At 48.5% G+C, this 13,237-nt stretch overlaps 2 protein-coding genes and 1 long non-coding RNA gene across 4 annotated transcripts; all 3 read left to right on the top strand.

Moving 5' to 3' along the window:
• Positions 1–371: 371 nt before the first annotated feature.
• Positions 372–2,663, top strand: LOC120673019 (ABC transporter G family member 10-like). The gene has a single exon (XM_039953695.1). It carries the CDS (start codon positions 493–495, stop codon positions 2,311–2,313), a length of 1,821 nt encoding a protein of 606 aa, XP_039809629.1. The 5' UTR covers positions 372–492; the 3' UTR covers positions 2,314–2,663.
• A 3,677-nt stretch (positions 2,664–6,340) lies between these two features.
• Positions 6,341–8,417, top strand: LOC120673047. 2 transcript variants are annotated; one of them, XM_039953734.1, is made up of 2 exons: positions 6,341–7,538; positions 8,206–8,417. In XM_039953734.1, exons 1-2 carry the CDS (start codon positions 7,002–7,004, stop codon positions 8,224–8,226), a joined length of 558 nt encoding a protein of 185 aa, XP_039809668.1. In that variant the 5' UTR covers positions 6,341–7,001; the 3' UTR covers positions 8,227–8,417. The 2 variants fall into 2 exon arrangements, 1 of the variants encoding a protein (XP_039809668.1); XR_005674476.1 differs by lacking the exon at positions 6,341–7,538 and adding an exon at positions 7,801–8,127.
• Positions 8,418–11,937: 3,520 nt separating this feature from the next.
• On the top strand, positions 11,938–12,784 carry LOC120673063. Its single transcript, XR_005674492.1, has 2 exons — positions 11,938–12,128; positions 12,450–12,784. It is a non-coding gene; the product is annotated as an uncharacterized LOC120673063 (long non-coding RNA).
• The last annotated feature ends 453 nt before the right edge of the window (positions 12,785–13,237 follow it).

Genomic DNA, 13,237 nt, shown 5'->3' with positions numbered 1-13,237 from the left:
CGACACCGATCGAGCAAAGATCCGCAGTCCAGCCCGGTTTCGTGAGCCGTTCTCTTCGCATTTCGCGAAAACCACAGACATACTAGCAGATACATGGAGAACGAGAAAAATGCACGCGAGTTGAACAGTCCCGATACACCAATCTCGCAAGCATGGTCGTTCGCCCGAGGCCCCAGACCGGCACGTCCGCGCGGGGCGCAAGCAACCACACCCCTGACCCCTCCTAAACAACTCCCGCGCGGTGGCCCGGCCGACAGCGTCGCCCCGCCCCGCCCCGCCCGCCCAGTGTTAAGAGCGCGCGCGCACAGAGTCACACACTCCGAGTACATAAGCATCGGTGAGGTTGGTGCGGGTAGCTCAACCCTCCTCACCTCCCCGCGGCTCGGCGCCCTCCCGTCTCGCCAGCCTCGTCTCGTCTCTTCTCTTCTCCTCTCCCCGACCAGGGCCGCCGTTAGAGGCCGCCTTATACCCTCCACCCCCGTGGCGTCCCCGATGGAGGCGACGGTGATGTCCAAGGGCGGCAATGGCGGCGGGCGCCGGAGGCCGCGGTACCGCATCGAGACCAGGGCGCTGTCGTACGTGCTCCCGCCGCGCGGGGCCTGGCCGTGGGGCGGCGGCAAGGCGGAGGAGCCGCGGCTGCTGCTGCGGGGCGTCACGTGCGAGGCGCCGCCGGGGGAGCTGGTGGCGATCGTGGGGCCGAGCGGGGCGGGCAAGACCACGCTGCTGTCGGTGCTGGCCGGGTCCGCGGACCCGGCGCGGGTCGCGGCCGGGGAGGTGCTGGTGAACGGCGCCCCCATGGACGCCGCACGCTTCCGCTGGGCGTCCGGGTACGTGCCGCAGGACGACGCGCTGTTCCCGGCGCTCACCGTGGAGGAGTCGCTCGTGTACAGCGCGCGCCTGCGCCTGCGCGCGGCGGCCGGGGCCGGCGGGGCGGCCGGCGCGGAGCGGGCGCTGGAGCTGATGGCGGAGCTCGGCCTGCAACACGTCGCCGCGTCCAGGGTCGCCGACGTCTCCGGCGGCGAGCGGAGGCGGGTGTCCATCGGGGTGGACCTCGTGCACGACCCGGCCGTGCTGCTGCTGGACGAGCCCACGTCGGGGCTCGACTCCGGCTCCGCGCTCCACATTGTCAAGATGCTCCGGGACATGGCCGCCGCGCACGGCAAGACCGTCGTGCTCACCATCCACCAGCCCGGGTTCCGCATACTCGAGCTCATCGACCGCGTCGTGCTCCTCGCCGACGGCGCCGTGCGCCACCACGGCTCCCTCGACTTCCTCCAGGCGCGCCTCGCCGCCACCGGCCACGCCATCCCCGCCCACGTCAACGTCCTCGAGTACGCCATGGAGGCCATCGACTCCCTCAAGCCCGACGTCGCCGTGGCCGCCGCCACCACCGCGCCGGCGGACCGAGAACACGACGCCGTCGCGCCAGTGGGCCGGGTGCCCGCGTCCGCGCGGCGCGTGGGGTACGCCAACTCGCCGGCGGCCGAGGTGCGCATCCTGGCGGGGCGGTTCATGAAGACGGTGCTGCGGTCGCCGCAGCTGTTCGCGGCGCGGATGGCGCAGTCGGTGCTGGCCGGCGCGTTCCTCGGCAGCATCTTCCTGGGCACCACCGACCTGCAGTCCCGGCTGGGCTTCTTCGCCTTCAACCTCACCTACCTGCTCTCCTCCACCACCGAGGCCCTGCCCGTGTTCCTCCACGAGCGCCGCATCCTGGAGCGCGAGACCTCCCGCGGCGCGTACCGCGTGTCCTCCTACGTCGCCTCCAACGCCGCCGTCTTCGTCCCGTTCCTCCTCGCCGCCGCGGCCCTGTACGCGGCGCCCGTGTACTGGCTCGTGGGCCTGGCGCGCGAGCCCGCCGCCTTCGCCTACTTCGCGCTCGTCGTGTGGCTCGCCATGCTCACCGCCAACTCCTTCGTGGCGTGCCTCAGCGCGCTGGCGCCCAACTACATCGTGGGCAACTCCGTCGTGGCGGGGCTCATCGGCTGCTTCTTCCTCTTCTCCGGCTACTTCGTAGCGAGCAAGAACATCCCGCGCTACTGGATGTTCATGCACTACGCCAGCCTGTTCAAGTACCCGTTCGAGGCGCTGGTGGTGAACGAGTACGGCGGCGCGCGCGGCGCCCGGGAGTGCCTCGCCACGGCCGGCGGCGCGGGGGGCCTCTGCGTGCTCGACGGCGCGGGGCTGCTGCGGCAGCAGGGCATGCGGGAGGGCATGCGGTGGACCAACGTGGGCGTCGTGCTGGGCTTCGTGGTCGGCTACAGGGTGCTCTGCTTCGTCTTCCTCTGGTTCAGGTGCCGCCGCTTGAGGAGGTGATCAGGACGGCGGGGAAAGGCGGGAAGCGATGCCATTTGGCCTGGCCCCGTTGGCATGCCAGCAATTGCAAATATTGATCGCTCGTTTAAATTTCATCATCTCATCCCCTTCTTCTATTTTCTTTCTCTCTTCTTCATCTTTTTTTTTTGCTGTGATTTTTCTCACGAGACATTGATGGTTTCGATTAGGGTGGATACGAATATACTATGTATATGTTTGGGATGGATTGAGTTGTAGCGGTCAGTGGATGGTGATGTTCCTGTTGTATCAACAGTGGGGTTGATGGACGCTGATGCTAATGGAGAATAAAAAGATTGATGATCAGGGGGTTTCTGCTCCTTTGCCAGTTCCGGGGATATGTGTCGTATTCTTGCTGGATTTGCTCTTTGGTGGTCCTCTGCCCTTGTCGGAAAGAGGTAGTTGAGAAAGGCATGATCAAGTTACCAATCATCTGAGGTGAGACAAAAGCAATAAAAGTACGGGCAGCAGCTCGGAAACTTGCCTGATTTGCACCAGTTTAGGCGAGAAAACAAAGCTTAATTTGCCCCCACAAAATAAAACTTCAACTTGACCAGACCTTTTTTTTTAATACAAAGAATCTTCATTTTATTTATTCAGTCACAGGACCACTTAGTTGAGCAAGAGATGACTATGGTCAAGACCTCTGCAGAAATGAGAAATCGCAAGCCTTTGCTCGGAATAATCTCGAAGCAATGGAAAAGAAGGCGGAGCCGCCAGTCCACCATTTGACAAACCGTTTCTGAAATCTGTATCCGGATGTGGTGAATTGGGATAGTTGAGGCGGAAAAACTCACATTTTATTTTTTCCAGCATTTGATTCGACACTACATTTATGCACTGTGTACAGTTCGTTCAGCTGGGAAAACTCCCTTGCTGTTCAATTTTCAACAGGGGCACTTCCTCTGCCATCAGAAAGCATATTCAATTGTCGAAAAGAGATGTTATATGTGCGTATGATCTTCTACCCATGGTTGTCATTCTTGAAAAAGAAAAGAATAAAAAAAAACAGAGTAACAGACATCCTCTGTAGATGCCCGCGAGGAAACGCCGCTAGCCGATTTGTATCTGTGTTGGGTGTGTTCAGATCTCAAAAAAAAAATTCAGAGCTACAGTAACTTCGAACGCTTGACTATGAGTTAGAAGTATTAAATGTGGATAATTGACAAAACTCATTCCATAACGTGTAATTGCGAGACGAATCTTTTAATTCTAATTGGACCATAATTAGACAATACCATGCTACAGTAACAATCTCTATTGACGGCTTAATTAGACTTAATTGATTCATCTCGCGATTTTCCGTCCATTCATGTAATTAGTTTTATAATTAGATCATGTTTAGTCCTTTTAATATTTGATTGAAAAACTGCTACAGTGAATTTCATCCAAGTTTTTACATGATCTAAACACACCTAAAATAAAGTAATCGGTGCGTATATCAGCAAAAGGAGATTACATCTTTTTTGGTAAAGTAAACCTGCCCATTAGAGTATGGAGAGCAGCGAGAAAAAAAGGGGGAAAAAGACTTGGTCAAACTGTTTTCAAGCCAATGTCATGCACGGCTCATGCATCATGTCTAGCATGATCGTATCCCACGAGCCTGCTCCTGGCTGCCGAACCTCAGACACCAGCACTCTAGCATCCATGGCCATCCGACGGGAAAGCTTGCTTGGATCAGCACAGGCACCGTCCCGCGCGTGCCCGTCGCTTTCGACGCAAAGGAAACCTGTCAACCCAAGTCGGCAGCATGGTCCGGAGGGGCCCAAAGCCCCGGTCCCTTCGCCCGCGGCCAGGGACCCGACGGCTCGCCGTGCCGCGGCGTGCTTGGTCGCAAGCGCGCGCGCGGCAGCCGTACGTCGCGCTCCGCTCCGCTCCACCCCCACCGGGTCGGCGACTCCAGTCCAGCAGCCGACTGAAATGAAACCAGACGGGCTCCGCAGGACGACGGGCGACCTCGCGTCGGGAGATATTTCGTGCGCCGGCGGCGATCCGGATAGGGGGAGAAAAGGGGATAAAAGGGAAGCGGAGCGCTTTGGCTTTGCGGCGGTTCCCGCTCCGGCCGTGTCCGCCACTAGCCGCTGCGCCTGCGCCTGCCAAGGCGTGGCCAGGTCGGTTCGGTGACCACCAGCACCACCATGCATGCGCGGCCGGCGTGCAGTGCGCGCGGCAGGGGATCGGCCGGAGTGGACCGTACGCGACGGATTGATGGAGGAGCTGAGCGAGCGATGCATACGCCCTGCTGTCGAGCTAGCTGATTGGCCGATTTCCTTTAGCGGCTGCCCCGGTGCGCTGCGGCGGCGCGAATCTCTCTCCTCTCTTTTGCCGGCTCGATCGGGATGGTGAGCGAACGATGGATTGGGATGGTGCTAATTGGGACGGGAAGTGGTAAAGCGCAGCCGCCAGGGTTAATCCGATTGGCCCTTCTTTGGCATGATCGCGACATCATCCGTCCATCTAATTTGATTGGCCGTCTGCCTGCCTGCATACCCTTCCTCCGATCACGACGTCCAATCCCGTCCCGTCACGTGAGTGCCTCCGAGGCTTTGATCAGCAGAGTGCGATGGGTGCATGCGTCAAGGAGGTCAAAAAGCCCGGCCAGAGAGTCACTACTATCCAGTGCCGACGAGTCTTCCCTAAATTTGGCCCGAGTTTTCTCTTCACTTTGGTCCCGGTCACTAACATGTAGAACAAGTAGATCCAGAGTAACTCAAATGCAGAGGAACCAAATTAAGTACAAGATCAATCAGGGGCGGATCCAGCGGTGGGTCAGGGGGGGCTCAAGCCCCCCCTACGGCCACCGGAGCCATGGAGCCCCCCTGGAGCCCCTCCATGGATTTTTAGTCCAAGGTGCAAGCAGTAGGGGAGGCTGGAGGTCTGTCTGGAGGTAGAAGACGACTAGGCGGGGCGTCGGGCTGCTTAGTGCTCACAGCTCACGAGTTAGCCCCGGCCCACTAAAAATTCCAGCCACTTAAGCCCAAGTGTGGAGTGCCTAGTTGCTGAACTGCCCAAGGCCCAAGGCCCAAACACACAAACACAAGGCATGGGTTAGAGCAAGCAAACCTTATCCATCCAACTGCATCCATCCGGCCAGGGCCATCGAGCGGAGGCGGCGGCCAGGCAGGGGCGGCGCACTGCGGGCGACGACAGGGGCAGGCAGTCAGCTGGCCAGGGCTAGGCGCGGCGAGCGCCCCGCGCCCCATGGCCAGGCGCGGCGAGCGGCAGGCCTCGGCGAGCGGCAGGCGGCCCGCGGCCCGCACCCCGCGGTCAGGCGCGGCGCGCGGCACGGCAGCGGTGCTGCAGGGCCTACAGCTGCACCGAGGCACCGAGCAGTGCGCTTGCATAGCAGGAGAGCTGAAGTTTGGAGAGGCAGAGGCAAGAAATTAGGCACTGCTGAAACTAGGTGAACAACTTCAGTTAAATCCTTGTTTAGTTTTTTGTCTCATTGTCCGTGAATTTGTGATTCAATTTCTATTTTCAATGATTCAATATTTGATTGGTATGACAGATTTCAGAATGTCAAAAAGAACTATACAATCATACTTTTCAAGTTCAAGTGCTTCAACTCCACACACTAATGAGAGCACATCTGAACCAAAGAAATCTAAGAAATCTAGAGTGGAGTTTAGTCATTCGGATTTAATTGGGGACCCTGGAAAGCGCAAACCAATTGATGATTATCAGCCTGAAATTACAGATCAAGGAAAGAGGGCATATGCTTTGAATGGACCAACTCAACCTCGTGATATCATATTTCCTCGTAAATGGATGAGTGGTGAATTTAGATCTTTTCAGAAGACTTGGTTTGATGAATTTGATTGGCTAGAGTATAGTGAGTACAAAGGTGCAGCTTATTGCTTGTATTGCTATCTCTTCTTTAATTCGTCAAAGCCTGAAAAATTTGGTAGTTCGGTCTTTGCACATCAAGGTTATGTGAATTGGAAGAAAGCTAAGGATACTTTTAATAAGCACAATGTTTGCAAGACTCATGTAGAAGCTAGGTAAAAGTGTGAAGACTTTATGAACCAAAGGACAAATGTGGGTAGAAAATTAGTTCAAGTGGGTAAGGAGGAAGAAAAACGCTGAGATTCGTTTGACAACTTCTTTAGATGTTGCAAGATTTCTCATAATGCAAGGGGATGCTTTCCGTGGACATGATGAGTCTTCTACTTCGCTTAACAAGGGTACATTTAGAGAAATGGTTGATTGGTACAAAGATAAGGTTGAGATAGTGAAGGCGACATATGAAAAAGGTTACAAAAATTGCCAAATGTTATCTCCTTATGTGCAGAAAGATCTTCAGCATGTTGAGAGTTGTACAGCATGCAGGTTTTGTGAATGATGAAGGGAAAGTGATGGAGAGATTTCTTGGACTTCAGCATGTTGAGAGTTGTACAGCTATTGCATTGAAAGAAGCTTTGGTCCGTATGCTTTCAAAGTCGTAAGTTATCAATCTCTATGCTTCGTGGGCAAGGGTATGATGGAGCTTCTAATATGAGAGGTGAATTTAATGGAAATTGATTCGTGATGAGAATCCTTATGCTTTCTATGTGCATTGTTTTGCCCATCAATTGCAACTAGTGGTTGTTTCTGTCTCAACTTCTAGTGCAGATATTACATATTTCTTTAACTATGTTCCTTCAATAGTCAACACTGTGGGTGCATCTTGTATGAGAAAGGATGTTTTGCTTGCAAAGCATCATGATGTGTTGTTAGAAAAGATTGAGAATGGTGTGATTATGACCGGAAGAGGTTTAAACCAGGAAAGTGGTCTAGCTAGACCTGAAGACACCAGATGGGATTCACATCTTAAAACTTTGCTTCGCATTTTGGTGATGTGGGAGGCTATCATAGATGTCCTTGAGATAGTCAAGAAAGATTCTGTTAAACCAGCATGTACTGGAGGAGCTTTAGGTTTAATTGGAAAAATGGAGAGCTTTGATTTTGTGTTCATCATGCATTTGATGATAGAATTGTTGGGCATGACAGATATTTTGTCACGTGCTTTGCAAAGGAAAGACCAAGACATAGTTGAAGCTATGCATTTGATAACGGATGTGAAAGATAGCTTGCAGGATATAAGAGAAAATGGATGGGAGCCCTTACTCAAAAAAGTGAAAACTTTCTATGAGAAGAATGAGATTGAAGTGCCGGATATGGATGAGGAAATAAATATCAGAGGGACATCTAGACGTAGGAAGCAAAAGGTAACAAACATGCATTACTATCATGTTGAGATTTTTCTTGTCGCCATTGATGCCATCTTGACTGAGTTGAACCATCGATTTAGTGAAATCAGTTCAGAGTTATTAGTATGTATGGCTTGTTTTAACCCAAGAAACTCCTTCTCTAATTTCAATGTGGATAAACTTATGAGACTTGCTGAAATTTATGCTGAGGATTTTGATATTGGTGAGCTTGCTCTTTTGCCAAATCAACTTAAATCCTTCGTCAACCGTGCTAGAAAAAACTCAAGAGTTCCTTGGATGTTCTGAACTTGGAAAAGTTGCTGAAATTATGGTCAAGACTACGATGAACACATCTTATCAATTGGTTTATCGTCTCATTGAGCTAACCTTGATACTACCAGTGGCAACTGCTTCAGTAGAGAGGATATTTTCAGCCATGTCCCTTATAAAGACAGATTTGCGTAGTAAAATGGGTGATGAATGGTTCAATGACTTGATGATATGATATAATGAGAAGGAGATATTTAGAAAGATTGAAAATGAAAAGATCAAAAAGAGGTTTGAAGAGATGAAAAACCGTCGTATGTTAATGCCTAAAAATTTGATGGTACGCTCTGTTCTATTCTAAATTCATAATTTGAAGGTTCATATATGTTTGACTAATCAATTGTATCTATTTCTATAGATTGCTTCTTCGGATGAATAATGGGTGTCACCGTCACGCCCGTCGTCTATTAGTCTCGTACTTTGGCTTTTCGGTATGGATAAACTGCATTTTTATTTTTTCATGATGTATTTTTAAATTTTCATCCGTCATTGATGTTTCAATATCATATTGCTTCAAACTATTATATTTCTCTTTTGTGGGGTGTCTTAATGGAGCTGCAAGTTGTTGTAGCGTGTTTTTCAGCCCCTCCTAAAATTTTTTATGGATCCGCCACTGAGATCAATCAAACCATGCATTTTCCCACAGTGCACATGCAGAAGATGGAGCAGGTCAGATTAGCTGCGCTTTTCGGCCTGTTAGTGATCAGCGCTGGTCACTAGCCTTTGAAAGCACCAAACAAAGATAGAGTGGAATAAAATTATTAGTTGTTTTGATTTTCTAGATACAAAAGTTTTGCTATACACCTAAACATAATATTTATGTAGATGTATAATAAGAACAGTAAGCTAAAAAGGCAAAATGACTATTTAAGACGGAAGGAGTATATGTGCTACGGTTCTAGCCGCACCTTTGGCGGATTAGCAACCTACTTAATCTTGTGGGACCCAACAGATATATGAGATTTATTCTTTTATGGTCTCGGTTCAGCGCTTATGCAGAGTTCGTTTTTTTTTTCTGACAACAGCGGGTTAGAACCCTCAAGTGTGCATGGTTCGATTGAAGAAGCCCAAGAATTGGCTTTTAAACAACACTGGAGCTGCTCTAAGACTCTATATAGGTAGTCAAAAGTGTCACTGTTGTTTAAAGTTTAACTAAACTCGTTAAAACATTGATTTATTAGACCACATAAATGAGTTAAAGTTGTCTACAGTTTATTTTTAAATTTTAGCCAACTAAACTTTGAACTATAAAATTTTAACCATTTGGCTGCACTCACCGAATGCAGAGACCAGATCAATTATTATTTATTTGATCTAAAATGAAATCTAAAAAAAAACATCCGCATCGTCGTTCCACATTAGGCGTGCTGGACTTATGTAACTTGCGGAAAAAAACTCATGTCACCTTCAATAAAAAAAATGTGGCCTTACCAGGTCAGAACAAGACTTAATGCATCTCCGCTGCTACTTTTGTTAAGCGAGAAATTAAATGCGTCTCCCCTTGGGCTACTTTTGTTAAGCATGTCATGAACAAACAGAAAAAACGAAGCCATGGGTAAAAGTAAAACTGTCACATGAAACGATGTCATCTAATCTGAAATTGAACAGAGACCTAAATCTTTGCTCCCTTTTGTGAACAAAATGTCATGTCAATACTTGGTCACCGTATCACAATGCATTGTTGACTCTTAAACCTACTCATTTGTTGCCTTCCTCACCAACCTTATCTCCCGCTCATCCGCAACTATTTGCCGTGTAACATTACCATGTTTTTGGCGGAAGTCCAAACACAGAGGTCTAGCCAAAGGTTCCAAAAACAGAGGTCTGACCAAGGTTAAAGGGCAGAGGTTTGGCTAAGGTTCAAGGACAGAGGTTCGGCTAAGGTTACATTTCCAACGTGTGCTAAAAATCACCTTGACAATTTCGAGTGTCTAACACTTTTTTTATTCAGATTTACTTGTTTTAAGGTGACTTAAATCTGGTACATGTGTAAGTCGATGTTCTGGTGTGTTGGATTGGCCATGGACGTACCGCGTACGGGGCCGATACGTTTGATTGGTGTGAGCGGGCTCGCTTGTGTGATGGTTGTCGTACCCGTTTGGCTGTAACGGATGCTTGTGTTGTTATCAGGTCGAGTTTCATTTCACGGGAGACAGCAGGTCAACGCTCCCTCATCACATCTCTCTCTCATGGCGACCCCTTGTCCTTCCTCCTCGCGTCAGCCTCCGGGGGGCCTGCTGGTCCTGGCTACCGGCGGGCTCATGAGCCTCGCGCCGGCGGGCACTCACCTCCCGTCAGGCATCCACGTCGTGGTGGCGATCCAGGCCGCGGCTGTGCCGGGCGCCGCTTAGTCGGGCCGCTGCCGCGCAATGCGCGTGGCGCCCGGAGCGGAGCCGTGCTACCACAACACATATGCCCCCTCAGTGCCGCTCCTGTTGTCGCCGTCCTCCCCAAGCCAGTCCCTCCCTGTCCCCGTCCATCAGCTCCTAACGAAAAAATTGCAATATTAGGACTCCTACCATGTTTTTTCCCCTGTGCGAGCCGGGGATCGAACCCCCGACCTGGTGGTTTTCGCCGCCGCACTCCCACCAGCCGAGCTAGCGCTCGTTCGCCACAATTTAAACCATTGACGTTACCATGGAGAGAGGGAGAGGTTGAAGCTTGAGCTAGGGTTCAATTTCTTCTTGGGATCTGATTGACCGTGTTCTTCTGATGTTCTGGTTTACTTAGGCCCTGTTTAGTTCCCACCCCGTAAACGCAAAAACGCAAAATTTTGCGAAGGAATCTTGCTAATTTGAAGTACTAAATGAAGTCTATTTACAAAACTTTTTGCATAGATGGGCTGTAAATCACGAGACGAATCTAATGAGCCTATTTAATCCATGATTTGCAACAGTGATGCTACAGTAACCATCCACTAATTATTGATTAATTATAGATTAATTAGCATCATTAGATTCGTCTCGCGATTTACAACACATCTGTGCAAAAAGTTTTATAAATAAATTTCATTTAGTACTTCAAATTAGCAAGATTCCGTCACAAATTTTTTTTGCATTTACACCTTCATGGAACTAAACACGGCCTTATTGGAACATTGGTTAGGATAGGTGCTGGCAGCTACCCAGATAGCTGGGGAATCCGGAAAGAAATGGTTCCAGTGAACAGCTGACGCTGTCAGGCAGTTCCTCTGGCTTTTTGAGGTTCTTCTTGGGCCATCTAGTATTATATTGCTCTTCTTTTCTTAGGATGCTTCCACTTTTTCAGTGTTAACTGTTGCTGTTGCTTCATACTTTCTGCAGGAGGCAAGGCTGAAATGTATAGAAAACATACAAATTTTGTCTGGTGATCACCTCTACATGATGGATTACATGAATTTTGTGCAGGTCTCCTCTCTGTTCCAAGCTAATGCTTTAATTTCAGCCTTATTTCTCACTGCATGATAAGGATATGTTATTATGGCTGTTTTGCAGAAGCATGTCGACTCTGGTTGCTTGTGTTCCTATGGATGAGAGGCCATTCACCTTTGCCCCTTGCTCCCTTTTGAATTTTTTCTTTGTCTTGTTACTTCGACTAGTCTTATGCTCATTGTTAATATACGTGCTGGAATGTATAGATGAAAGCATGTTACCTTTCTTTTGCTAGTTACTATTTTCATTCACAGGTTTTCATTTTCATGCCTCTGTTTCCCCAAATTTATTTAATATGCTTCCTTTGATTTGTTTACTTTATGGAAAAGCTTGTAAATAATCCAAGGTACTTGTTAATGCAGCAAGTGGATATGGGCTTGTTTGGGTTACCCTCCAGCAACGTGGAACAGATGATGGACTAGTCGCAGGTTGGAAATAAGTGAAACTAAAAGCACTCAGCCCTTTTCCAGTTTAGGTAGCAATATCACTAAATGAACCATGTTCGTTTTTTTTTCTTTTCCTAGCCTGAAGGCCAACCCAGATTGGAATTTAAGGCGTGCTGGCAAATCAGTAGAACACGTCCTAACTTCTAGAATCTCTAGGCATGTTTATGATGCAAAGTTGACATATCACCTGCTGTTGAGCAGTGTGCTAATCTCTGTCCATTTGTTTTCTCATGAAATCAGATAGTTCAGTCCACTGTATGCTTCTATGACACATACATGCAGTAGCTGCACACTCTGAACACTGAATAGCCACTGCTCCCTCGAGTTGCCGGAGTGGCCGTCGAGGCTTGCCTCAAGTCTGACTACATCGAGCTCCCGCCACATGCTAGCACGCAAGTGCAGCAGCGGCCAATCAATCATCAGTGGTGCGTTCAGTTAGCATTGATTCCCTTGAGTTAATTTGTTGTTCGTGTCCAAAACATCATACATTGATAGCTGAACATTTATGAATTGATTTGAATAATTCGTTAGGTTCAGGAACAATGGATATGCCATTTCAGCAATTATAATATTTATTTCAGTATTGCTAATGGTGTTTTCAGTTAATCATCATTTTTTCGGTAAATTTGTTGCTCATCATAACTGAATATCTGAACCAGTAGTCAGAATCAGTTCTAGAGTTAGCTAGGTTAAGTATCATGGATGCTAATTTTTGTTTCTGAACTTGGCTTGTTGAAATCTGCAAGATATTAAAAGGCATTGGCGTGGCTGTGCGGAGGACTCAGGTTCTTTCCTACTCTCGGTGTGGCCGACGCCTTGAACCACAAGGCCTCCAAGATCCCATATGTAAGTGAGTGATGCAACAACTGGGAAACATGCGAATGCATTGAGTTAAATTTTGTTTGAGTTGGACACTTATGTGACTAATAGCCATCATAGCGGATCTTGTTTGATATATGAATTATGCCTTCTTATTTCAGTAAGATCGGTGATGAAAATTGTTTTATTTTTACTGATATTTTGGATATAAATGGATTCAATCTTCGATCCAATATTAAATACTTGTAACTCTTCAGGTTTAGTCTTAGCTTATGTTTAGCAACTTACTTTAGGGATTCTTAATTTCCAGCATGAGATGTTCATGAATGAGAGGATATTACCCATGGTAGCATACTATAGTTAAAAATAGTAATTAGTGTTCAACTATATGGATAATTGGATATGGTGTGCTGTTCAACTAAATGAGGCCCTAGGTATTTGTTGAGTCTATGCTGAATCTAGCACAACTTGACCTATATATTTTTTGAATGTGCTGGTTGAATTCAGTTACTCGATTTGTCAGTAAAATGTGCCTAGAAAAAGATTATCTAGCAATACTTTTAGTTTTATTTCTCTTTGGTTGTGACCTGTTGTATCTTAAGTGACCTGTTGTATCTTAAATTTTGTCAATGATGTTGACCTTGAATAATTAAAATGGGTGATTTTTTAGAAGCGAAATTGTGTAGGACTTGTTCAATACAGCTGATGTGTTCTG

This window comes from Panicum virgatum, chromosome 5N (genome assembly GCF_016808335.1).
Source record: "Panicum virgatum strain AP13 chromosome 5N, P.virgatum_v5, whole genome shotgun sequence".
Classification (NCBI taxonomy): Eukaryota; Viridiplantae; Streptophyta; class Magnoliopsida; order Poales; family Poaceae; genus Panicum; species Panicum virgatum.
Note: the sequence above shows the minus strand (reverse complement) of the source record. Positions and strands in the feature narration are given on the sequence as shown.

Excerpts from the sequence above, each read along its gene's own strand:
- LOC120673019 (XM_039953695.1), top strand. The coding sequence starts at position 493 with ATGGAGGCGACGGTGATGTCCAAGGGCGGCAATGGCGGCGGGCGCCGG.
- LOC120673047 (XM_039953734.1), top strand. The coding sequence starts at position 7,002 with ATGAGAAAGGATGTTTTGCTTGCAAAGCATCATGATGTGTTGTTAGAA. Across the intron at positions 7,539-8,205 it reads CTAGACGTAGGAAGCAAAAG|ATTGCTTCTTCGGATGAATA; the intron begins GTAACAAACATG and ends CTATTTCTATAG.